This window comes from Lynx rufus, unplaced genomic scaffold (assembly GCF_022079265.1).
Source record: "Lynx rufus isolate CCGP_SWC_20201006 ecotype Redwood Valley unplaced genomic scaffold, mLynRuf1.p SCAF_1, whole genome shotgun sequence".
Taxonomy (NCBI): domain Eukaryota; kingdom Metazoa; phylum Chordata; class Mammalia; order Carnivora; family Felidae; genus Lynx; species Lynx rufus.
Window position 1 is genome coordinate 112,392,636 of NW_025814823.1, and position 24,416 is coordinate 112,417,051.

General features: G+C 50.0%; 1 protein-coding gene across 1 annotated transcript in view; it reads left to right on the forward strand.

Moving 5' to 3' along the window:
- Positions 1-24,416, forward strand: part of SLC25A48 (solute carrier family 25 member 48) — a 51,049-nt gene that overhangs the window by 17,383 nt on the left and 9,250 nt on the right. The window contains exons 5-8 of the mRNA XM_047076101.1: positions 1,757-1,828; positions 4,500-4,758; positions 19,998-20,255; positions 22,660-22,793. Of these exons, the coding sequence (XP_046932057.1) occupies positions 1,757-1,828; positions 4,500-4,758; positions 19,998-20,255; positions 22,660-22,793 (723 nt within the window). The remainder of the gene's footprint in view (positions 1-1,756; positions 1,829-4,499; positions 4,759-19,997; positions 20,256-22,659; positions 22,794-24,416) is intronic.

The following is a 24,416-nucleotide window of genomic DNA, read 5'->3' on the forward strand; positions in this document are numbered from 1 at the left end:
CCCACTTGGGTATAAGTTCCAGGAGGCCAGTAAGTTTGTTTTCTCTACCGCTGAATTTCCTGAGAGTAAATCAGTGACTGTTATAAAACAGGCGTTCAATAGTACTGGTTGAGTGAGTCAATCAATAGATTTCTCTGATTATGAAAGCAATCTTTATGAAACATAGGGTACCATTTACGTATCGTACCTGTAAGAGCGCTACAGATTGCCTGTGGCCAGCTGGGTTTCTAACACTGTTGTGATGAATGTCGAGCTCTTAGCCGTGCTGTTAGCCATGGTTATTAGCTCAGAGAGGGGGTGCGGAGGGAGAATGTTGGAATTTTTTTATTAAGAAAATGTATTCCCACATGAGCTGTGTACTGAAAATCATTTTTAAATTATGTAAGCTAAAAATAATGAAAGTAACTCCCGTCTATTGTAGGAAAGTTGGAAAATGAAATGCAGTTCAGTGCAGAAAAACATCACCCATGATTTTCCCCTCAGAGGCCGTCACTTTTATGATGTGTGTTCTGCCTAAGTTTCTGCTACTTGTCTACAGACTGAGCTCAGGCTGTTAGCGTAGACTATTAGTCTGCCCTGTGGGTCTTAGTGGTCCCTGGACCCTGTGGATTCTAGGGGGCAGGGTCCAGATCATTCCTTCTGTGGTTCTCAGGGCTCCTTCTTACCAGTTTCAAGGGGGGTGCCCTGGCCCTTTTGTGGGCTTCCTCAGACCCTCTGTGGCTGTCAACTCATGCCCCTGATCACCAGAGCCAGCCTCCATCATAGGACACCACATCTTCCCCTCCAGCCCCTCCTTCATCCAGTGCAAAGGGGACACATGCTAGGGCCATGCTCAGCTTGGGGACAGGAGGGAAATACGAGACGACCCTGCCATAGAGAGGGAGCCCAAATAAGCCATAATTAAACAGAGAAAGGACACCATTGCAACATTTAAGTTCAGACCGAAAAGATGAGCAGGAGCTGGAGGAAGAGCCTTCTGGGGGGAAGGAAGGGCTGATAGAAATTTCAGGCAGGGAGGGGAAGGGGGAAAGTGACATTCTAAGGACTTGGGGACGTGCCACGTGGTGGGCACAGACGGCAGGGGCATGGAGAAAATGACATGCAGGGGTGAGAGGCAGGCAGTCCCAGGCCTCCTGGACGCTGGCAGAGAGGGTGGGGTTTACTCTAGGTTTGCTGGGAAGACACCAGTGAACTTTGAATGGCAGTGGTGCGATTCACGGTGTTTGGAAGAGAACAGCGTGACTGCTGTGCAGATGCAGGCGAAGGGGTGAGAGGGAAGACCAGCCCATCCTCCAGCGGGGAGACCAGTGGGGAGACAGCCCATCCTCCAACGGGGAGATGCGGGTTCCGGGGGGTGAGAAGGACAAGTCGCTCTGCTAATACTGAGGATGGCAGAGTGTGGACAGCAGACGGAGCAGGGCCACGGATTAGTTTTTGTAGTCAAGAGACAGGGATCACATGCTGATCATTCAGGCATCACTTTGGAACAACAAACGGGCCTTTGTTCTTCTCTCAGACCAGGAAGACTTCTGCTATGTTCAGCAAGGTCTGAATGGGACATTGAGGGAGGCGGTGCAGGTAGAGGACAGAGCACAGGCCTGGTGGGGACAGAAACCCAGCCCTCCTCACTGGCCAGGTCACTTGGGGCAGGGCCTTCCCCTCTCCGGACCCCGGCGCAACAAGGTCAGCGTCTCTGGGGCAGCGGGGATGTGAATGATCCCGGCCTGGGCCCTCACGTCACTGCATTTCTCCGCAGACTCGCCTGCAGGCCGGCGTCAACTACGGGGACACCATCAGCTGTATCCGCACAGTGTACAGGAGGGAGAGTGTAAGTACCCCCCACCCCGGGGTAGGGCCTGGAGCCGCACCCGCCAGGGACTCCCACGAACGAACCGCTCGAAGCCTGCCCAGGCCCGGGCACCGTGGCCACGGTCCTGATGCCAGCCCATCGGGCGGGAGGCCTGATCATTGCTTTTGGCTCAGCGTTGCCTCCTCCCTCCTCATCTCACACCACCACACCTCAAGTGTCGTGCGTCACCTAAACTTAACCCTGCCACCTTGTGCAGTGTTACTGGAGAGAGACCCGATTTTGTGTAACCTCTCTGGAGAAGTTCTAAGGAATTTGGAGTCACAGGAAGGAGAAGTCCTGTGAAAACAGGGTGACCCGTCCATTTTCAAAGCCAAACGAGAGGTCACTAAACCACACGCTCACTGGCTTCCCTTTCTGTGGCGGGAGCCAGGCCCTTCTGATTCCAGATGTCCAGCGCTGACTTGTACCTCAGGTTTCTTGAGACCAGGAGGCCCAAGATTTTCCTTTTCCAAGGGGAAAACTGAATAATATTTTTTTAAGTTTGTTTATTTTTGAGAGAGAGAGAGGACACGCATGCATATGAGCGGGGGAGGGCCAGAGAGAGACAGAGAGAGAGAGATAGAATCCCAAGCAGGTCCCACCCTGTCAGCGCAGAGCCTGACTCAGGGCTCAAACTCACAAACCCTGAGATCATGATGTGAGCTGAAATCCAAAGTCGCACACCTAACTGACTGAGCCACCCAGGTGCCCCAGTTTTGAATAATATTTTATAGAGGGTATCAGGTACCCTTCTTGAGAGTTAGCGTGTGCTTTCCGAAGACTTTCTCAGGCCCCTCTTTGGGAAGTTTAAAATACATTTTCTGATTTGTGATGAAATGACTATTTATTTATTTATTTATTTTAACGTTTATTTATTTTTGAGACAGAGAGAGACAGAGCATGAACGGGGGGGGGGTCAGAGAGAGGGAGACACAGAATCTGAAACAGGCTCCAGGCTCTGAGCTGTCAGCACAGAGGCCTACGCGGGGCTCGAACTCACGAACTGTGAGTTCGTGACCTGAGCCGAAGTCAGACGCTTAACCCACTGAGCCACCCAGGCGCCCCTGAAATTACAATTTAAAGAAGCGGTCAGTTACAAGTCCCGTGGCAGCCCTGGGCTTTCTCTTGAGTCCCTGGAAATCTGGCCCCATTGCTGACCACCACCTTTTCCACGGCCTCCATCATAGGAGGTGCCCTGGGGCTCGGGAGCCTCCCATCTGCGCTCGGAGATTTTCCTCAGAGGTGTGTTTTTTGTTTGGGTGTTCTAACTCTCTTGATAGGCTGCTTGACAATGGACTACAAACCTCACTCTAGCTGTTCCCGGCGATGTGCAATTCGTCACTCCCCTGAAAGGTGGCCATCAATTCTCCTTTTTGGCACACATGGTCCCCATTGCCTGCCAGCCAATGTCCCAGCGCCGGGGGTTTTGTGGGAACTGTGGGCGTTCCTTGGAGACACAGCACTTTGGGGCTAAGTGATGTCCCACATTATCTGGAGGAGCTTGTTTTGGAGGGAGGACCTGAGGCAGGCTGTGTGTGAACTTGTGAGTGGGAGGCGTCCTGCCTCTGACAGATAGGGCGCAAACACCTAGGTCAGGATTAGCAGGTTTGTGTCGGTCCTGGAGTTTGTACAACAGCTTCCTGGTGCTTTTTCGCTTTTGGCACAGAGCTGAAAGTATGTGCTGGCCTAACTCCTCCAAGGGCCTCTGGAATTTTCCAGGTTTCGGAGGAGTGTCTGTGATGTTCCTCAAGAGTGCAGGGTGGAGGGGAGCCTGGGTGGCTCAGTCGGTTAGGCGTCCGACTTAGGCTCAGGTCATGACCTCACAGTTTGTGGGTTCAAGCCCTGCACTGGGCTCTGGGCTGACAGCTCAAGTTCTGTGTCTCCCTCCCTCTCTGCCCCTCCCCAGCTCGTTCTCTGTCCCTCCCTCCCTCTCTCCCTCCGTCACTCTCTCCCTCTCTCAAAAATAAATAAACATTAAAAATTTTTTTTAAAAAGAGTGCAGTGTGGAAAGGACCCTCTCCTCAGCCTGCAGCCCCCTTTCCTGTGGTTTCCGCGTATGTGCAGAAGCCTTCTGAGGACTCTGCTCCCCTTAGACCCTCCCCATAGACTTGACACGTTGAATTTTAGTCACCTGTCAGTTTGTCTGGCCCTGTCCCCCTCCCCTTTCCTGCACCCAGAGCGTAGGCTCAGTGAGGGCAGCGAGGATTTCTTATGGTGTCCCCATGTCCCCGTGGCACCTGGCAGATGTTCCAGAGAATGGTGCTTGGCAAGTCTGTGCTACCCTCTAGGGCTCCTTGCAGCCTGATATCCGTCCAGCCCAAGAACACGGCCACCCTGGTGGCAAATACGGATTCCAGGCCCAGGACACCTAGACTCGGGAAACAAAACTGCATACACGCGCTGATTTCTCCGCCCAGGGCAAGAATGCCCTGGAGAGCACCCCCTCACCTGCCATGGCTCTCCTATCACTCAGCATCCTCTTGTATTCTTGTCACTGTCATAATGATTTATTTTTCCTGTAGTGTCACCTCACCAGCCTGCGGGCTCCCAGGCGGGCAGGGACTGTGCGGAGGGCAGCCTGGGGAGCTCGGTGCCTTGGCCTGCAGACGTCCCCGGGCCCTCATGCTCCACCGCCCTCGTTTTCCCACAGGTCTTCGGCTTCTTCAAGGGCATGTCCTTTCCCCTTGCCAGCATCGCGGTCTACAACTCTGCGGTGTTTGGGGTCTTCAGTAACACGCAGAGGTTCCTCAGCCAGCACCACTGCAGGGAGCCCGGGGCCAGCCCGTCCAGCACCCTGTCTGACCTTCTCCTGGCCAGCATGGTGGCTGGCGTGGTCTCTGTGGGGCTGGGCACGCCCGTAGACCTCATCAAGATCCGGCTGCAGATGCAAACACAGCCATTTCAGGAAGGTAAGAGTAGGGGAGGGGTCCTGATGCCTGGGTACCTGCGACCCTTGGCTGGTTCGCCGGTCTAGGATGCAGTTGTTAATATCCTTTTCATTGAGCAGAGCATCTGCATTGTCATGTGATAGTCTATAATTATTCTTCTTATCTGTAGTATCTATCATTAATTAGATGATTAATCAATTGTTCTGTGCCAGGCGCCTACCTAGAGCCCTGTGTATGTTCACTTAATTGGTCTTCATAACAATTGTGTAAGGCAGGTGCTATTACTGCGTCCGTTTTGCAGAGGAGAAAACCAAGTCTCTCAGAGGTTGAGACACCTATACAAGGCCACACAGCTAATGACCGGTGGGTGAGGAGCAGCTACATAATTTGCAGTGTCCAGTGTGGGAGGAAAATGTGGGATTCCTTATCGAAAAATTATGAAGAATTTTCAAAGAGCATCCCAGAGCATTAAATCAGGCATGGGGACCTGAGGAACTCACAGACGGATCTCAAACCCACACACTTGTCCACAACACCAGGGTGTGCAGCCAGGACGTCTCATACCTAGACCACCAGCTGTAGGGGGTGAGGGGTCACTCCTCTCCCCATCCTTGACTTTGTAGTTAGAGCTTCATTTCTTGGTGTGCTACACAGCAACCCTGTACCACATGCCGAGTCTGTTACTTCCTCTCTGCTGAGAAAGGAGTTTCTGTGTCTTTTCCTGGGAGTGGTTTTGATAAAGGAGGATGGAAAGAACGGGAAGGCACTTGGTGTGCAGAGTAGAAAGTGCCAGCTTGCACGGAAGGACAAGCTGGGGGCCTTAGGTTTCAATCCCTCCACGTACGGTTCTTGACTCTGACTGCACTCTGTCTCGTCAGGTTAAGATACGCCCCTGCCTGGGCCACCGTCTCCTTTCTGTATAATGGAAGGGCTGGATCTGTGGTGCTTCCTGACACCTCAGATGTCTGGTCTGGGCTGACAGCTCTCATGGATAAGACTCTTCTCCCTGGCAGCCTTTTGAATGACCTGTATGTGACGTCTCTGCCCTCAGAGGCTGGGGCTCAGCTGGGCTCCACAGTCAAAGCCCTGTAATATATTGGGGAGCATTCCAGCCAGCCCAGCAGCTCTTCTGCCTTGATTCAGCCCGCACATCTTGTCCAGCCCAGGATGTATTCGGGACAAGGCTGTACATTCCGTGAGCACGATGCTGGTATCCTCACTGGGGCATGTGGAGGGCCTGGGACCAGCGCCCCTAGCCAGTTGCGTCCTGCCTCAAGGATGCTCAGTACCCCCCAGGCCCACGGTCACTGTCATCATGTGGGTAACACAGGGCAACAAACAGGTTGGCTCATCCAGAGGGTTACAGCACACCCCTGTTGGGACCGCTAAGAGACCTGCGGGGCAAAGGGATCCCACCTCCACCTGTTTGACATACTGAGTCATGTCTTGGTATAATTTAGTTGAGTCGAAGGGTTGCACCTCACAGAAATGTCTGAAGCTTGCTGATCTGGTCCTGTCCCAGAGGCAAAAGCAAAGATGTAGAGGAATGAACATCATGAACAGACTGAGAACAAGGAGTCCTGGCCCCCAGCCTGGTGTTTTCTCTGTCCTATTTCAGGAAAGCTTTATGTCCGTCTCAGGCAGAGAGGAACTCTCTCCTTAAGTCTTAAAACTCTTTGGGTCCGGATGTTGGAAGATTTACCATTGATGAGTCTTCTGCTCCGGGGGGCAGACCTGCGTCCTTCACAACCTGGGCACTTTGACCCCGGAAAGGGAGGAAAAAGGGCTAGGCGTGCGTGTGCCTACTGGGGGAGGCGAGGCACAGCCAGCCCGGACACGGGGGGAGGTGTTTCTCAAGAAATGCCTTCCTTAGGAAAGCCTGGGACATTTAGAGGCAAATTAAGTGATTCCATCCTCTGTCCTGCCCTCTCCCACCCCCAACCTTCCCCACAGAGGGTGCTAGAATGGTGGCTATAACCTGGCAGGCCAAGGCCTGAACCGCAGGGGATCTTGAGGCCAGGCTAAAAGCCTCTGGAGCTTGGAGGAAGGATGGGAGACAGTCCAGGAAGGGCCAGACCCAAGAAGGGTCCCAAAGCTGGGTGCAACCAGCCAGTTTTAGGGAGCTGGGCAGCTGCAACAGCTCACTGGATGCCTGACTGTGTGTGTGCCATTCAACTCACACCCCAGCTTGACACTGTAAGGTCTGTATAGCTGTTAGCCCTGTTCATTTACCCAGCACACTAGGTACGCACTTGATCTGGGCCAGCACAGCACTCAGGGTCACCTGTGCTTGCTCACCAGCAACCAAGAGAGCCTGACGTATAGCCCTCCCAGGCTATAGCCCTCTCTTTAGCCAATCCCTCGAAGCAGCAACAGAAAATGAACATGTGTTTATTCTGTCCTTTTCAATGTGCCACGAACTGGCCTTTTGTGGACTCAGGGGAGGCTCTTAATAAGAGGACAGGGGAATTTCCTGCAGGCAAACATTTCTCAGCTCTGCAGTTCTAAGTCTTAGCACCTGGGCCCCCCGGGGCTTAGCTGGCAGGTGTGAGGACAAAGGCGGTTTACCTGAGCAAGTGCAGGGAGGGTAGAAACTAGGACTGCAGCATCCGCCTGAGCTGTGCTCCCCAAGCTTCTCGTCTGGGCTCAGCCAGATGACAGCAGTGGGGGCTGAGTAGCTAGTATTTACTGAACCTGTATCCTGTGCCAGGCACCATGTGAAGAGCTCAGTGTGAGTCTCATCTTCCTAGCAACCCCGTTCCTAGACCTTTACAAAGGGGAGCCTGAGGCATGTCCTGAGGTTCTTCCCCCGGGGGGAAGTGGAGTGACTCAGGGCCCACTGGTGCTGTTTCTTTGTCTGCCCGGATGTAGAAGCAGCTTTGATAACACTCCTCGGGCCTTGGCACAAAGTTACCACAAATCTAGCATCGGTCTTGAGGGAGAAAGTGGGCTGGGAGCATGTCTCCAAAAGGACATTGTTTAAAGTAATAGGCCCCGCTCCTGGAATCCAAGGGATGGGTGTGAATTCTGTGTCTGCCTGGTCTGTTGTTCACCCCCAGTCCAGCTGCCTGGGGCGGGAGAGCGGGGGTGGGGGCTGGGGGGAGGTCTTTGGTAGCTATCATGCTTCGGGGTATGGAGCAGGAGAGGCTGGCACTGGGCCACCAGGCCATACTTTGCACCAGGAGCCTCTCCAGGAAAGCGGAAGGACGCGGCTTTCTTTTCCTCGTCCCTCAGAAACCCTCTAGGCCAGAGATGGAAGGCTCAAAGACTCACTGAGACCTGGGAGGTACCATAAGTGAGCAGAGGTGCCTGGAAAATGTACCCACTTCCGTTTTACTTGACACCCACAGCCCTCCTAACCCACATCTCATTTTTCCTCTTTTGACTGAAACGTGGACATAGAACACGTTTCACTTTCGCTATCACTCTGCCGTTGCAAAAGCAGCAGCTCAAGCACGAGTCAGCTTTGGTGCCAGGGAAGGCAGCAGGGAGTGGTGGGGACTGTGGCAAGGGTGGCTCACATCCTGTCTGAGGGGCCAGCTATGACCCCATCCCAGGTCCCAGTTGCCGCATGGCCTGGATTGGAAATTGTCAGACAAACTAATTAAGAACAAAACCAGACACAGACACAACGCCGTGAAGCCCAAAGCACTGTGTGGACTGGATCAGCGTGTGGCTGGTCCTGACTTACCGGCTTGTGGTCTTGGTTCTGGGTCAGGCCTGCTCCGTGTGGTGACTGTGCTGAGCTGGGCGTTTGCAGGCAGCCTTGGGCAGGGCTTGTGGGATTGTCCACGGTTTGTGGCTTTACCCCAGAATTGTCCAAACCACTTCCTGGGTAGAGATGATGGGCCATGAGAGACTGTGCCCATATACTGAAGCTGGGTGCCGGGGGTCTCTGGCATCTTTGCTTTGGGACATGTGACAGGTAGAATGGAGGCCACGTCAAGGTCAGAGTTCAGCTCAGCTGAAGGCTTGCAAATATAGCACCAGGGAGCTCATCCTGATTATCTACCAGTGGTGACCCGTGGTTGAAAAGGTACAAAAGACATGAAGCTCCTGGGTGGCTCAGTCAGTTAAGTGTCTGTCTCTTGTCTTGGGCTCAGGTCCTGATCTCACAGTTTGTGGGTTTGAGCCCCGCATCAGGCTCTGTGCTGACAGTGCAGAGCCTGCTTGGGATTCTCTCTCAATCTCTTTCCCTCTCCCTCCCTCCTTCCCTCCCTCCCCTCCCCTCTCTGGCTCTCCCTGACTTGTAGTTTCTCTTTCAAAATAAATGAATAAACTTTAAAAAAAAATGTAAATAAGACAGAACATTAAATGTAGAGGGAGAATGTCCAAATATAATCACTGTTACTACAGTAATGTGTTTCTTTTTCTAAATAAAGTATGTATTTTAATTAAATATTTAAATATAAAGTATTTTAATTAAAATATTTTAAGAGGTTGTCCTTATATAGACAGTTTCATATTCTGTTTTAAGTCAATATTATAATATTTTCCATGTTATGAAAATGGCATATAAAATTACTTAAAATAGATGACTAATATTTAAAATCAATGTGCATCTCTGTGCACACAAGGCCCACAGACACACATGTATCGGAGGGGGATGATACAGTGTGGCAAAAATGCAGTTTCTGGAGTTAGACTGCCTGCTTCTAATCCTACCTCCGTGAGAACCCAGGACCTCTGGGTAGCTCCCCTAACGTCACCCAGCCTCAGTTTCCTCATCGGCAAAGCAGGCATAACCATACTAGCTACTTCATAACTGGGGTAGAACGGAATGATGTATCACACGTGACTATTTTAGCACAATGCCTAGCTTGTTGAAAACATGAAATAAGTGTTAGCTGTACTATTAAACTTATGTAACCACGTTTCCCGTGATGGACGTTTAGGTTTTTGACCGTTTGTTCTCTTTTGAAAATAGTAATGTGCTCAGGCAACGTGTCCATAAGGAGTTGCTTTCAGTTAGGGTTGTTTCCCTAAATGTGTGGGCTCTTTGATTCATGAATGAGTCAAAAGTTCTGGTCATTTTTAAGATTCTTGGCACATACTGTGAAATTGTTGTACAGAAGCGTTTTACCAAATTACATCAGCAGTGGCCGAAGTTGAGAGGGAAGTTCTGTCTGGCTCTGACTGCCGCTGCATACTAAACAGCAGTTACCCGGCACGAAAACTCTTGTAACTTAGCAGAGGTTTTCTGTTGGTGCCCCTGCTGCTTGGCCGGCAAGGAAAGGCTGGCCTGAGTTCAGCTGGATGTGGCCTGGACTGTAAGGCACCTGTGAAGAAACCCTCCCTTTTAAGTCATCCTTACCCTGTGTGTGGGCATGAGCCTCCCTGGGTGCCCTATTGGGCCTGAACTGGAATTCAGGGCTGTGGTCCCAGAGGCCAGCAATCCCTCTGCCGCCTGGGCCAAGTCATATCCTGGAGGTCTATGGCCATTCACACTCACTTCTCCATCTTCGAGCTTTCAGGTCTGTGTTTTAACTCAGAGTCTGATTAATGTGCGTATCACAAAGACCTCAACCCCCCAGGAGGGCAGAGTTTGGGGCCTGCAGGAGGAGGGCTCAGCATTAACTCTGTGCTGACCAGCCTCTAATTTCACCAGGCCCGGTTGAAGGCAGAGAGCTGAGTGTTCTACCTGTTGGAACACAGTCTCTGGTTCTTTCATTCACAAGCCTTTCCTGAGCTCTTGCTGTGAGCCACGCAGAGTAGATAAATCAGAGGTATCAGATGCACAGCCCCTGCCTCCAGGGAGCACACAGTCTGGTGGGGTGTAGCAAAATGAGAAGGGCCTATGGAAGGCTCTGGCACCTCGGAGTCTGGCTCTGCAGGTCAGGAAGACTCCAGAGAGCAAGTGGCCATTGATGAGGTGTTTGAATATTGGCTAGGCTTTGGAGAGGAAAATGTGGTGTTGGAGAGGGGTTTCAAACAGAGGAAACCTGTAGGGACAGGGTCAGAGGCGGGAAAAAGCAGGCATGTGGCATGTGACAGAACGAGTGAACCATTCTTGGTTAGGGCAGGGAGGGGAAGGTGCAGGGTGAGTTGTGAACATCTTGGATTTCCTTTTTTTTTTTTTTTTTTAATTTTTTAATGTTTATTTTTGAGAGAGACAGAGTGTGAGTGGGGGAGGGCCAGAGAGAGAGGGAGACACAGAATCCGAAACAGGCTCCAGGCTCTGAGCCGTCAGCACAGAGCCTGATGTAGGGCTCGAACTCACGAACTGTGAGATCATGACCTGAGCTGAATTTGGACACTTAACCAACTGAGCCACCCAGGTGCCCCTGAACAGTTTGGATTTCTTAGCCGAGGGTGGGCTAAGGTGCCCTTCAGCAGGCAGCGAGGCATATTGGACACCAGAATGACCACGCAGAGCTGTGTGGTAGGAAGGTGGATCCGGCCTTCAGAAGAAGGAGAGGTGAATGGATTGTTTTGGGGCTGTAGCCTTAGACCAGGGAACAGGGGGCCCAGGGCTTTGGGGACGGAGGGGAGTGGTCCATGGGAGGCATCTGTGATGGAGAATCAGTGGGCCAAGCAGGAGAGAGGGAAGGGTCCAAAATGACCCAGGACTTGACATTTGGGTGACTGTCAGGGAGGAAGCCTCCCACACGGGGAATTAAGCGGCACGTGAAGTATGTTGAGGCCGCGCTTGGCGTGGAGCAGGTGACCCGTATACGCTTCTTGTCCCTGCTGCAGTTTTGGAGACTGGCAGGAGGGCAGGCTTGAGTGAGAACATGCTGAGTTTGGCTGGGTTCCTGTGCGAGGTACTGCAGCTGGAATATCAGGGTGGGAGCAATAGTCAGGGGTGTGACAGCGAAGTGACAGCTGAGGTGAGCCGCAGAAAGGAAGAGGGTGGAGATGAATGGGAAAATGCCAGGAAGGAGCTCCCGCAACACCAGCAGCTGTGCAGTCAGCAGTTACTGAGCCCCTACCACGTGCACCCCGCCTTTAAATCATCATACCATTCTCTGTGTCTTACAGATAGGGAAACTGAGGCTCGGGTCGTGTGACGTGTCTGTGCTCCCTCAGCTGTTACATGGTGTCTCGGGGCATTGCTCCCAGCTGTCCACCTCCATGGTCCCTGGAGGCAGAGTCCTGGGAGGCCCCTGTCACCAATGTCGTGTAAAGGGAATCAAGAGGGGAGAATTGCTGACGAGGACGTGACACTGGGGACAGAGACCAAAGGGTGGGGAAGGAAAAAGCCTTTCATTTCCAGGTTGTGAGAGAAGAGCAAAGCAGATGATGCAGGGCCAGAGGAAGGAGGTTGAGGGATCCCTCATTGGAAGGCCTGACTCTACCATGTTCAAGATTATATGAACAGAACGAAGGGGAGAGTGTGGCCAGGATTTGAGGAGAAGAAGGTCCTGATTTCCAAACATGCCTAGGTGAGATAAATAGGGCTGGAGTGGTGACAGCAGGGAGGGCCACATGAGGGCTAGATCTGGGCAGGCAAGATCATCAACCACGCACCAGCATACAAAGCCTGTTTGGGCTCCAGGATCTGCATGATGACAAGATGGGGTAGAACCATTTGTCCGATTTTTCTGAATCTTCAGAGATGTCCGGCTGGGAAAGTCGCCAACCGTGTCTGGGAGGCCCTGACTACCTCGGTTTGTCTCTTTGGCAACGGAGTTTTATTGCCACCATAAAGATGTGTGGCTGCCAAGAAAAACACTCTTCTTCAGGAAGGTTGGCCTTGGGGAGGAGCAACCTTCTGATAGAGCAGATCTTTCAAGACTTTCCCATTGCAGGGCAGGAATTATTGATACTAAACTCCCTCACTCTTGGTCCATTTAACTCCTGAAGAAGAAGGCCCGTGTGGGAGGACAGACACCCTTGGAGTATGTCAAAGGACTGGAGACAAGCCAGGACCGTACTGCCTGAGCCTTCTTCTTATGTAGGCTGTGAGCTGCCAGTGGTATGTGAGGGCTGGAGCAGTAGCAGCCCTAAAGTGAAAGGAAGAAATGTGTGCAGAGGCCAGGCCTTTAGCCATGTAGTTCAAGAGGAGTTCTTGAATTCTGGATGGTTTGGCTGAATCTTTTCCAAACTGTGGTCCCACACCGCTAGCAGAGATGAATGAAGGTGCGTACAACGTAACACATGCCACTGTGCAGGTGATATACCTGGGTGACATATCCATTTGGTCTCTAAATCAATTGACGAGGGCAAATATTGTTCTGATTTCAGACTTGACGTTAGCATTGGTAGTTTTTGGCCCTGCGTGGGCGTCCGCAATCTCCCACAGTAGGTTTGACTGCAGGCCACTGCTGCCCGAGGTTGGTACTACCAGCACTTCCAGAATCTGGAGTCATATCAGGATAGGGGTGCTAAAAATAGGAGTGACTATCTGCCTCAAGTAAAGTTCATTTGTCAACATGCTCACTCAATTTTCACAAAAGCCAAAAGAAATTGACAGGCTATTTATCCTTCCCCTTTTGTAGATGATGAGGAAACTCAGGGCCAGTGTGGTTGAGTCTTTTCCACCAGATCGTACAGTAGATAGCAACTGAGCAACAAAGCAAACCCCAGCTGCTTCTAATCCCGGGCTCTTTCTACTAAACCATCTGCCTGTCTTGGACTCTTCAGACCGTAAGGAAACTGCTGGACTCATTGGAAACAGGAAGTGGACGAGAGCTTCCCGGTTGGTAACATTCCGAAGAAGTGCCCTGAGGGGTTTGCCCAGCCTGCGTAAACCCACATCATAGAAGTTACACCCGGCTTGTCTGCTGGAGGATGTATATCCACGGTACGGCATGCTTCCATGACATTTTGGAATAGTGCAGTGGCCGGGACCATGATTTGGGAGTTTCTTCCGATATCTACAGCCTCAGGGACAAGGACCAGACAGGACCAGGACTGGATGAATGCCAAGCTAGGGAGGGAAACTTTGGGAGGCCTAAGTCCTGAGAGCTGCCTGGTCAGATGCTCAAGTGTTGACTGAGTGGATATTGAGGCACAAAGCAGACACCGTGTCAGGTACAGGGTCACGGTGCTCTAGGACAGGCCGTAGCGTGGGATTCCTGTCATCAGGAAACTCCTTGCTTGGTTAGGGTACAACAACATGTTCAGAAAACAGCAGCACCTAGAACAGAACTTTTAATAGGGGGTAGCGCCTTTGCAGGCACTGGGAGGGGTGATCCCAGCTTTTCGTAAGAATACCTTTAAAATACAGGGGCGCCTGGGTGGCTCAGTCGGTTAAGTGTCCGACTTCAGCTCAGGTCACGATCTCGCGGTCCGTGAATTCGAGCCCCGCGTCGGGCTCTGGGCTGATGGCTCGGAGCCTGGAGCCTGCTTCCGATTCTGTGTCTCCCTCTCTCTCTGCCCCTACCCCGTTCATGCTCTGTCTCTCTCTGTCTCAAAAATAAATAAACGTTAAAAAAAATTTAGAAAAATAAATAAAAAATAAATAAAAAATAAAAAAAAATACATTAAATGGGGTCCAACCCATAGAAGAGCAGCTGTACTTTAAGTGTCCATGGATAAAGCAAGCACCTATGGCAAGAAGTTACTATGGATAATTAGTATTTTAGGTACATTTTTGTCATGTCCCCCACAATAACTCCTACACATAGGAGAAAAATGGTCATACATGTATGTGAGATATTTTAGGAATTATGTGTATCTATAATGCTAACCGATTTGCGGGTCCCTTGAAATAAGTCCATGCTCCCAATTTGCTAGTCCGCTAGCCTAGAAGTGTTTGAACACAGAAAACTTGGTAAACCTGCATGTCACTGACTGGGACCAGCAGGACCTTGTCCGTGGATGGCTTATTTGTTAAGGATTTTCTGTAGAAAATGACCTGCTGAGAAATAATGTTGTGTTTCCATCCCATCTCTAACTATGCACCCACGGGAAAGGTCTGGTGGCTCTGTCCCTTCCAGAGAATGGCCAGGCCTTTGTGTTCCTTGTGGCTGGTCCTCTTACCGCTGTGGATCAGTGACCCGCCATTGTGTTTCAGCTGACTGTCCTGTTTCCACAGTCATGGCCCATTGAAGAACTTAAACAGCACTATTTGAGAAGGGAAAGAGATGAAACTGTGTGGTGTTTGTGTCTCAGAAGGGCCCAGCAGTACTCTGTGGCTGTATTTGGGCTTCTGAGAAGAGGGGCAACAGTGGCAAATCTGTGGGGACCCCAGCCTGCATCTGGGTTGCTTCAGCCCCTCTGAAGTGGGAGAACTCCCAAGAGGTGGCTGCGTGGGTACCTGTTAGGATTGGCCCAACATGCAAACCCCCACCCCATGCAGAAGCATCTGCCTTCAGAGGAACCTCTTGGCCCTGGCAGGGACCAGTAAGCAAGACACCTGACCCTGGTGTGGAGCAGTGGAGCCAGACGGCCTCACTGTGTGGCCTAAGGAGTAATGTTAGGGACCCAGCTAGACAAGGTGAGGGAGCCTGGAGGAGAAGCGATGTTTTTAGGACTGTATAGGATCTCCTCTGCTCCTGGATGAAGATGACGAGCATGGTAAGGGTCTATTTCATTGACTTTGAGCATCCTGCCTGTCTTGGTATAGGGGGCTTGAGTTTGTCCTCACTGAATTTGGGAAAACAAAACCACAGATGCCCTGAGTGTTTCGGGTATTTAATCCACACCTGTCATAGTAAAAGGTAATAGGGTCTTGATTTAGGAAAAAAAATATATATCAAGAAAAAATGGTCTAGATAGCAAAGCCTCATGATAAGAAACCAAAATTTGATTTATAATTTATCCTCATTTTAGAACAAAAAACTCTAATTAGAGAAACGAAACATCTTTTGTCCTAGAAGGAAACATGTCTAATGTGAATCCCTTCACATGCACCTGTACACCCCCAAGCCAAGCCCTGAAGGTTCAGTAACAGCAGTCTCAGAGCTGGTGGTTCAGTGTGAACAGAGTACTGACCCCAGCATCTCACCTCCTTTCTCCAGTTCCTTCCACAAACAACATGCAGGTCCACGGATTTCAGTTGTGCACATTTCCCAGCGCTGCTTGCCGGCAACCTCCCAAGTCCGCTTTTAAAGGTCACCCAAGTTTGTTCTAAATAGAGTTAACTGTGAACTCTGATTCAGCGCTTTTCTGAGGTCTGCCAAGCCACGCCTCCCCAGGACCTGTCTTCCAAGCTCCGCCCCCTGGACTCCGCCTCCTAAGCCGCGCCTCCCTGGACCAGCCCGTCAAGCCACGCCTTCCCAGGTCCTGTCTCTCAACTTCCTGCCTCCCTGGATCACGCCTCCAAAGCCCCGCCTCTTTAGGCCATGCTTCCCGGGGCCCAGCCTCAGAGCATCTTTTGGCCGGAGCAGATGATACGAGTTGCCGCTGTTTTCTGCTTTGTGGTCCCGTGTGAATCATCATGCCCCTGTTGCTAATGCGGATGGGCCCTAACAACCATCGTCCAGTTGAAAGATTTGCTTCTCACTGAGTGACACGTCATTGATGCCACAGAGTTCTTTTACCTTGTAAAGCAAGCAGGAGAGGGTAGGTAGGCTTGGAATGTTCACTGGGACCAAAACAGTTTGTTTCAAGTGTAAGGCGTCATTTTTTCAGTAAGGTGTGGTGACCCAGGAGCATGCAATTGTCACAGCTCATTAACTGTGCACCTATAAGCAACATCTTTTATTGAATGTAAATTATATCTGAATTAAAAAGGAAACTAATAAAAATCAGGATACGACGAGGCCAGAGAAGACGACCAGGGGCTCCTGAGAGTCATTAGTCCTCATGGGAGAAGAGGTGAAAACAGGGAGGAAGTGCAGTGGAAGAATGCATCATCTCAATGAGATAACAAGGAAACCTCAAACAAACCCCAAATGAGGAAGGGTCTATTCATCAGAAGTGAGGCAGCGTACTCTTAAAAAATGCCTGTGTCATTAAAAGCAAAGAAAAGCTGTAGAAATGACCCAAGTTAAGGAATCTGGGGGCGCCTGACTGGCTTAGTAGGTGGGATGTGTAGACTCTTGAGTTTGGGGTTGTGGGTTGAAGCCCCACATTGGGTGTAGAGTTTACTAAAAACAAAAATAAATAAAGGAAGCTTAAGAGTCATGACAACTAAATGCAGTGCCTGGTTAGACAAGATCCTGCCCTTGGGAGAGAAGGAATGCCATACAGGTCAATATGAGATCAAGTGATAACTTGAGTATAGACAGTATATTAGGTAAAGGTATTGTGAATATAGATTATGACTCTGATTACTGTAGCAGGTAGGACAATATTCCTATTCTTAGAAAACACATACTGAAGCATTTAGGAGTAAAAGGCCATTTTGTATCTAACCCTGAAATGGCTCAGAGAATAATGTTATGTATGTATGTGTGAAAAAAATATATACACGTATGTACAAAAGAATTTCCTCATTGCTTACCTTGGGGAAAAGAGTGAAAAAAGTACAAGTTTGGGTCTTGTTGACAATGCCGGTTCAAAGTTTGTCAAGTATTTTTCCAACATTGGCACCTCTAAACAAGGAAGATTTTTATCCAACATCTCCTGGAAGCCACATCATACCCGTAGCTGATTCATGAAACCTTTCATTCCGGGTCAGGTCACTGTTACCTGGAGAAGAACACAGCCCAGGCAAAGTTTATGCATTGGGACAGGGGCATCTGTTCAGTGATAAGGGAGGGGAGGGGAGAGGAGGAGGGGGGAGAGAGAGAGCACACAAACCATACATTTTACAAATGAGGTAAGATGTTAACAATAGGTAAATCTGGGTAAAGGATATAGAAAGGTGTTCTTTGTACAGTTTTTCTTTTTTGCACTTTTTTTTTTTTTTACAAATTTGAAATTATTTCCAGATAAGTGTATGTGTGTGTGTGTGTGTGTGTGTGTGTGTGTGTGTGTGTGTGTGTGCTTTACCATTGGTGATGAGGGAGCTGGAAAGAGTTCCAAGGCCTTTGCAGCATCAACTGGTGTCCAGAAGGCATTGGCTGCTGGTTCAGATTTGTGTCAGTATTCCAGGTGATGGTAGTCACCATGGCAATTATATTGCTTTCATAGTCATAAATGGATATTTCTCAAGCAATAAAAGCTAGGTTGCTTATGTTACAAACCTGGGAGAATATATGAGAGAATTTCCTTATCGCTTATTCTGGGAAGAAAAGGAAAAATGTTCAGGTGTTTTGTTGACAAGGCATGCTGGAGGTTGGGCAAGTATTTTTTTTAAACATCTATACCTCTAAACAAGCAGAATATTATCAGGACACGCTCCTTCAATCAGTAACTTCTGAAAGCCACATCATACCTTCAGCTGATTCATGAACACCTTGACTCCTGGGTCAGGTCACTGTTATTTGGACATAAGCATGACACAGGTACAGTTTATATGTTGGGACATTTACATCTGTTCTGTTTCATACCCAAATTTCCCAGGATGACCCTAGCAGCATTATAGTGGATTTGGGAAAGGAAGGGGTGTCCAGTGACCTCTCAGTGGGCTTCCAAAGACCATAGTGTCTGACCTTGCTCTGAGCTCAGTGGACCCTTTGCCCCCAAAAGTGGCCACGACCCCTGCTCACTCCCTGGGGGATCTGCTATGAAAGTGCATGGGACTCTGCCTCCTGCCCACACTGTAGTTGGCCAAGCACACATGACAGTGATTATGACTCTCTTCCCCCCCCCCACACACACACAAAAAGAAAATGTGGGATTCATTTGTTCAAGCACACTTCCCAGGCAGATAGGAAGTTCCCCCTGTACCCCACCTCCTTTTGGGAGGGGTAAAAGGACAGGTTGCACCTGATTCTCAAATCTGCAGTTTGGACTCTGGAATCATGAAGCTGAGTACTTTCTCTCAACCGTTCATCTGATAAAGATGGGACTATTTGGGGAGCTTAGAAATTCAACTGTGTAATGAACGTTGCTGCCTCTTTGTCCGCGTGTGTAAAACCAAACTGAGGTGCCACATTCAGGAAACTAAACCCAGGTGGCAAAATAGGTGTGTGTCACAGGCAGGCTTTCATTCTGTGTCCTTCCTGGTCATGCCATGTGAGTTCTTCAAGAAGAGAGTGTTGAGAATAAGAGTCCACTTTATCTGCAGCGGGTCTGGGAGTCCTCTCTGGTCCTGAAGCAAAGCTGAGCCAAAGGGTCCGTGGAAGGGGAGATGAGCATCAGAGATGGAGACAGGAGAGCCAGCTGGAACGGTTATATGGAAGAGACGGAGTCGCTGCTTGCTGGCTGCATACAGCCCTAGAAGAAGCTAGGGACACCATACCCCGTAATCTGCCAGTAGACACCCCAGAGGTAGACAAGGACATAGTGGCCCTGTGCCCCTGGACTTTGAGGAGCCAATGGCATCAGGGCTGCCCTCCAGCTGTTGCAGGGCATGGCCTGACCAGGGCTGGAGTTACAGAATGTTTGGCCCTCCAGCCCCTGTATCCTGCCCCCTACTTATGCCCGTCACCTCAGTCTCAGTAATAATCTGTTGATAACTTATTCCACTGCTACAATGTACCTGAGCACTTTATAGGTATTACCTTATTTATATTCACCTGTTATCTTTTTTCCTTTAAAATATTTTTCAGCTTTATTAGGATATAATTAACATTGATATAAATAACACTGTGTAGGTTTAATATACATGTGTATTTGTTGAATGGTTACCAAAGTGAGGTTAGCTAACATGTTCATCCGTGTCATATAGTTACCGTTTGTGTTTGTGAATCGAGAACTCTCAAGATTTACTCTCTTGGCAACTTTGTATACAATAAATATTGGCCTGTTCTCTTTTTAAAGATAAGGAACCAAAGGCTGACAAAAGGTAGCTTACCAAGGTTGAAAGGTTTTTAAGTAGTGGGTTCAGGATTTGGAACCAGAATAGTCTGGGTCCAAAATCTCTTATGCTCTTTTGCCACACTGTGCACAAGTACACACACACACACATAAACACACACACACACACACACACACACACACACACACACAGAGAATATGGGACTTTGCAACCTCTTTTTTAAGATGGAGCTTGGTACAGCTTGTCATATTTGATCCTAGACAGTCTGCAGTCCCTGCTGCTTACAAAGACATAGTGATGGTTGACCAGAAACCTCTGGACATCCTATGGCAGCTGGTACTTTATCCCCTGGCAGGCATTGTCTCCAATCTGGCTACACATGTTGGCAGGGGCTTTCTGCTGGGACTTGAGAATCTTGGTTTGAGCTGCCAAGGTCAGCAGTTTTGGTAAAAACCAACAGGCCATGTGAGTGGAAACTGTCAGTGGGCTGGGTCTGGTGCCGGAGAATGGCCAGTCTCTTGACCTCAGGTCGCTTGCCATCTTCTCCTCCCTGTCTTTGCAGCCAACCTTGGTTTGAGACCCAGGGCGATGACTCTTGGGAAGCCACCAGTCTACCAGGGGCCTGTGGATTGCATTGCAACCATCGTGCGGACCGAGGGCCTGGCAGGGATGTACCGGGGTGTTGGTGCCATGCTGCTGAGGGATGTCCCGGGCTATTGCCTCTACTTCATCCCCTATGTGTTCCTGAATGACTGGATCACACCCGAGGCCTGCACAGGCCCCAGCCTCTGTGCTGTGTGGCTGGCAGGCGGCATGGCAGGTAAGGGCAGCCATACTGACCCCTGCACTTGTGCTGATCTCCTGTATTGGGAAGGCTGGGGAGCCCATCATGCCCTTCTCTGCCCCAGGGAAGGGCACAGTTCACCTAGCTACTCATTCAGTGAGTATTTGGTAAGCACCTGCTATATGCCAGACCTAGCCAAACAAAGGAAGGGCTGGGAATAGAGAATGGTCTCCCTCTTTTCCGCATCTCCTTCCCTCTGGACCTATGAGAACAGCAAGTCCCTATTTGGGATCGTTGAACCTTTGGTCAGAAGATATATTCTCCCCTTTCATTCTGGGTCAGGTCTCCTTGAGCTCTGAAAAGGAAATCTGTTATCATGGTTCACCTTTTTTCAATGTCGGCACATAGCAAACCTTTCTAATGTGAGCATTTCATTAGCTCTGTAAGGGAGGAATGAGTCTCCCCATTTGTCAGACAAAACCGAGGTTCAGAGAGACTAGGTGACCCACCCAAGGGCACACAGCTAGTACATGCAGACAGTACAGCAGAGACTCTGTAGTCAGTGAGATCCCAGTTCAAATCCACACTTACTCAGCTTGTGACCATGGACTGGTTTCTTCACCCCCCTTCTCAGAACTCATACAGCATCCCCATTTCCTTTAGGGTAAAAACCAATGTTCCTGCAGTGGTTTTCAGTCCCTGTATGACCCAGCTGTCTCTTGCCCGTCTGCACTCAGCTCCTGCTCTTGCCCCTGTACGTGCTCTGCTTCAGCCACGCTGGTCTCCTTGCTACGGCACGACCGTGCCTGGCTCCTCCCCACCACGAGGCCTTTGCACCTGCTGTTCCTGCTGCCTGGATTTAGCCATATGTAGATCATCAGGGACTGTGACAAGACCCATGTTGGTGAAGGGTGTGAACACCCAATTGAAGAGAGATCGGGAGAGAAGGGGATGGAAGAAACAGGACAGTCCAAGTACACACGACACCTCTGAGGGGCTTGGTGGTGCTGTGAGGGGGACAGGGACGAGAGGTATGCAGCTAGAGCCAGAGCAGGGTGTGGAAGCCAACAGGGGGTTGCTTCTTAAGAAGGCTGAAAACGTGGCATGTGTGATGCTGTGGGGAAAGGTCTGGAAAGAAGAAAATCGTCGTTGCTCCTCCACTTCCTGCTTCTCCTCCCCCTCCTCCTCATTAGCTATGCTCAAAACTCAGCAAACACATGACAAAGCCCGTGTCTTAGCCACCAAACACCAGTGTCCAGCCCGCTGCCCCCGTGTGTCTGCGGCCTGGCCAGAGCTAGCTCCTAGTAAGGGCTTAGTAAGCACTTGCCGACGGAGGACAAACAAGGCCCCATCCGCTCTCATTTCTGGTGAGAGCAGGTATGAGGGGCCTGGTAGGCAGACCTCACTTTGTAATACCCTTGCCCATGGGCTAAGGAGCCAGGGAATATGCCAGGGCAGCACCTGGACAGACTCCAGGAGAATCAGCTTTGTTATTCTGGCAGGAGTCAAGAGGAAGGGGAGGTCCAGAGGGTTCCCAGAGGGTCACGGGCAGGAGGCCATGGGGGTTGGAGGCTGGGATGGGCAGAGGGCCCAGGGCAGGCTAGGGCCGCTTTTGGGAGCTCCTGGGCAGCAATTACAAAACCTTGCAAACAGCTGCCTTGGACTTTGGCATCAGTTTGTTTTTCTCTTCCTGTCCAAAAATGTGCCAATTTCTGTGTTTATACAATAACCTGGCATTGTTTTCCTAGAGTCCTTTCAAGTCACAAAGGTGCTCAAACTGGGGCACCTGAGCTTCTCCACCAATGACGAGCCAGGCTTGTGTGGTCCCAAGGCCTCTATGTCACACCTCTGGAAAAGTCACAAGATTTCTAAAGACCTGCCCCTGCTCTTTTCCATCTCTGGGCTGGTCCCTCCCTGGCAAGCAGCCTACCTGCAAGTGTTTGTTTAGCTTCTCTGTATGCAGAGTTGCTTCTGTCTCTGGGGAGCTGCAAGCCTTCAGCCTCAGGCATCGCTCTGGGCTCTCACCCTTGGTGTCCTGGAAGGGCGTTGCAGAGTATTGTTGGGGCCTGTTCCTGCTTCTCCAGTAAAAGCTGCTAATAAAGGCATCCACTTGGGAAGCTCTGGCTGTGGGCCTGGCACTGTGCTAGACGTTCACGTGCGTCCGTTTATTTGTCCTCACAGTAACCCCCTGAAGATGGGTGCTGGTGCCCCACTTTACAGATGGCAGACCCAAGGCCTGGAGGAAGAGACTTTTGTAAAGTCCCACACACAGCAAGTGATGAGTGAGGTTCAGAGAAACCTTTGCAGCTCCTGACTGAACTCTTTCCACTTCCCCCAGTAGCTTGTTAAGCCTGTTAGTGGTGGAAATGGGCAGGGAGCCACGTCCCCTCCAGATCCCAACCAGCCAGTCCCTGACACTTGTTTGTCTCTCTCTTTACAGGAGCAATTTCTTGGGGGACAGCGACTCCTATGGATGTCGTGAAAAGTCGACTCCAAGCTGATGGGGTTTATTTAAACAAATACAAAGGTGTCCTGGATTGTATCTCCCAGAGTTACCAGAAGGAAGGTCTTAAAGTAAGCCCCACAGTAGTCATGCCGGGTCAGTGTCAGTCCCTGGAAGGTGGGCCAGACGTTTGGGGGTATATGAGGTTACAGAGAGGGGAATCAGGAAACTAAAGTGCTCACAGTTACCATATCAAGCACGACTTGAGATTCTTGTCTCATTTAGTCCTTGCCCCAGGCTGGTGGAGGAGACAGAGGTTCAGAGAGGACTAGTAACCTACCTGAGGTCACACAGCTGGTGCATGGCAGAGCCAGGGCCTAGACCCACATCTGTGTGTCACCAAAGCTTCTCTTTCATAGGGATAGGCTGAGAGCTGCTTCCTCACTCACTGCTCAGTGCCTCACTCTCCTGCAAGCTGGGGGCCCCAGAGCTACCTGAGTCATCACATCTCCCAGTGTCTGGTCACTTGGTCTGTCTTCTCTCTCATCCCACTTGAGTCCTTACACCATCACCTCTGGTCTCAACTATGAGGCAGCCTCCAACATGGCCTTGTCTCCCTTCTCTTTCCTCTTCCCTGCACCCAAAGGGCTCATTTAAATCCCCGCCTCTTCCAGTCAGCAGACTTGAGTTTAAAGGCAGCCTGGCAGCCTGAGCTAGGGGGAACATCCAGGCAAGTTGCTTCACTGCTCAGCCTCTGTTTTTCCAAGGATAATCATCCCTACCGTGAACAAGGGGGATATTTGTCAGTGAAATACAAAAAGTGCCTAGCTTTGTGCATAACAAAGTATATTTAAAAAGAGCTACTTGTCATTGGCTTTAGTATTAGTAGTTTAATTAGTGCAAATGTCACTACTGAGCATTGGGTCTTTGCTTATATGTGTCGCATCCCCAAATATATGCATACGTATATATGTATATATGTACGTGTATGTATGTGGATGGATAGATAATTTTTTTTTTTTGCTTCAGTGGAGTACTGGAACTTCTCTGGAAACCTGGACTTCCACAAAGCCTCTTTTGTCTGCACATACATCTACATGTACATGTATATGTATGCATACACAGACACACACACACATATATACACACATATACTCACATATATATACATATATGTATATATATGTGTGTATATATGTATACATGTATGTATATATACGTGTATGTATATATATATATGTATATTTGGCTTCAGTGGAGTGCTGGAACTTCTCTGGAAACCTGGACTTCCACAAAGGCTCTCGTCAGTAGGTGACTAACCAAGGCAGTGTTCTCCAGGTGCTCCCAGACAGCAACTGAGGGGGCTGGAGCCAGGTCATACATAGGCTGCTGCAGGTTCCACTGGCAGTACTGAGGTCTGTCTGCCTAGTACCTGATACACAGAGGGACAGGACTCTGGGGTACTTGACATGTGATCCTGGATCCCATGACTCCCTCAGAGGCACCTGTCTTTGTGGATGGATGTCCAGTTTTTGTTGTTGAGGTGGGGTCAACACAGGGACGTCTTGTACTGCCATGATACTGACATTACTCTATGTATTTACTTTTATTGAGGTCTTTATATCTTCATACAGCTTCAAGTTACTCTCTAGTGCCATTTCATTTCACTCTCCAGGACACCTTTGAACATTTCTTGCAGGGTAGGTCTTGTGATAATGAACTCCTTCAGCTTTTGTTTATCTGGGAATGTCTTA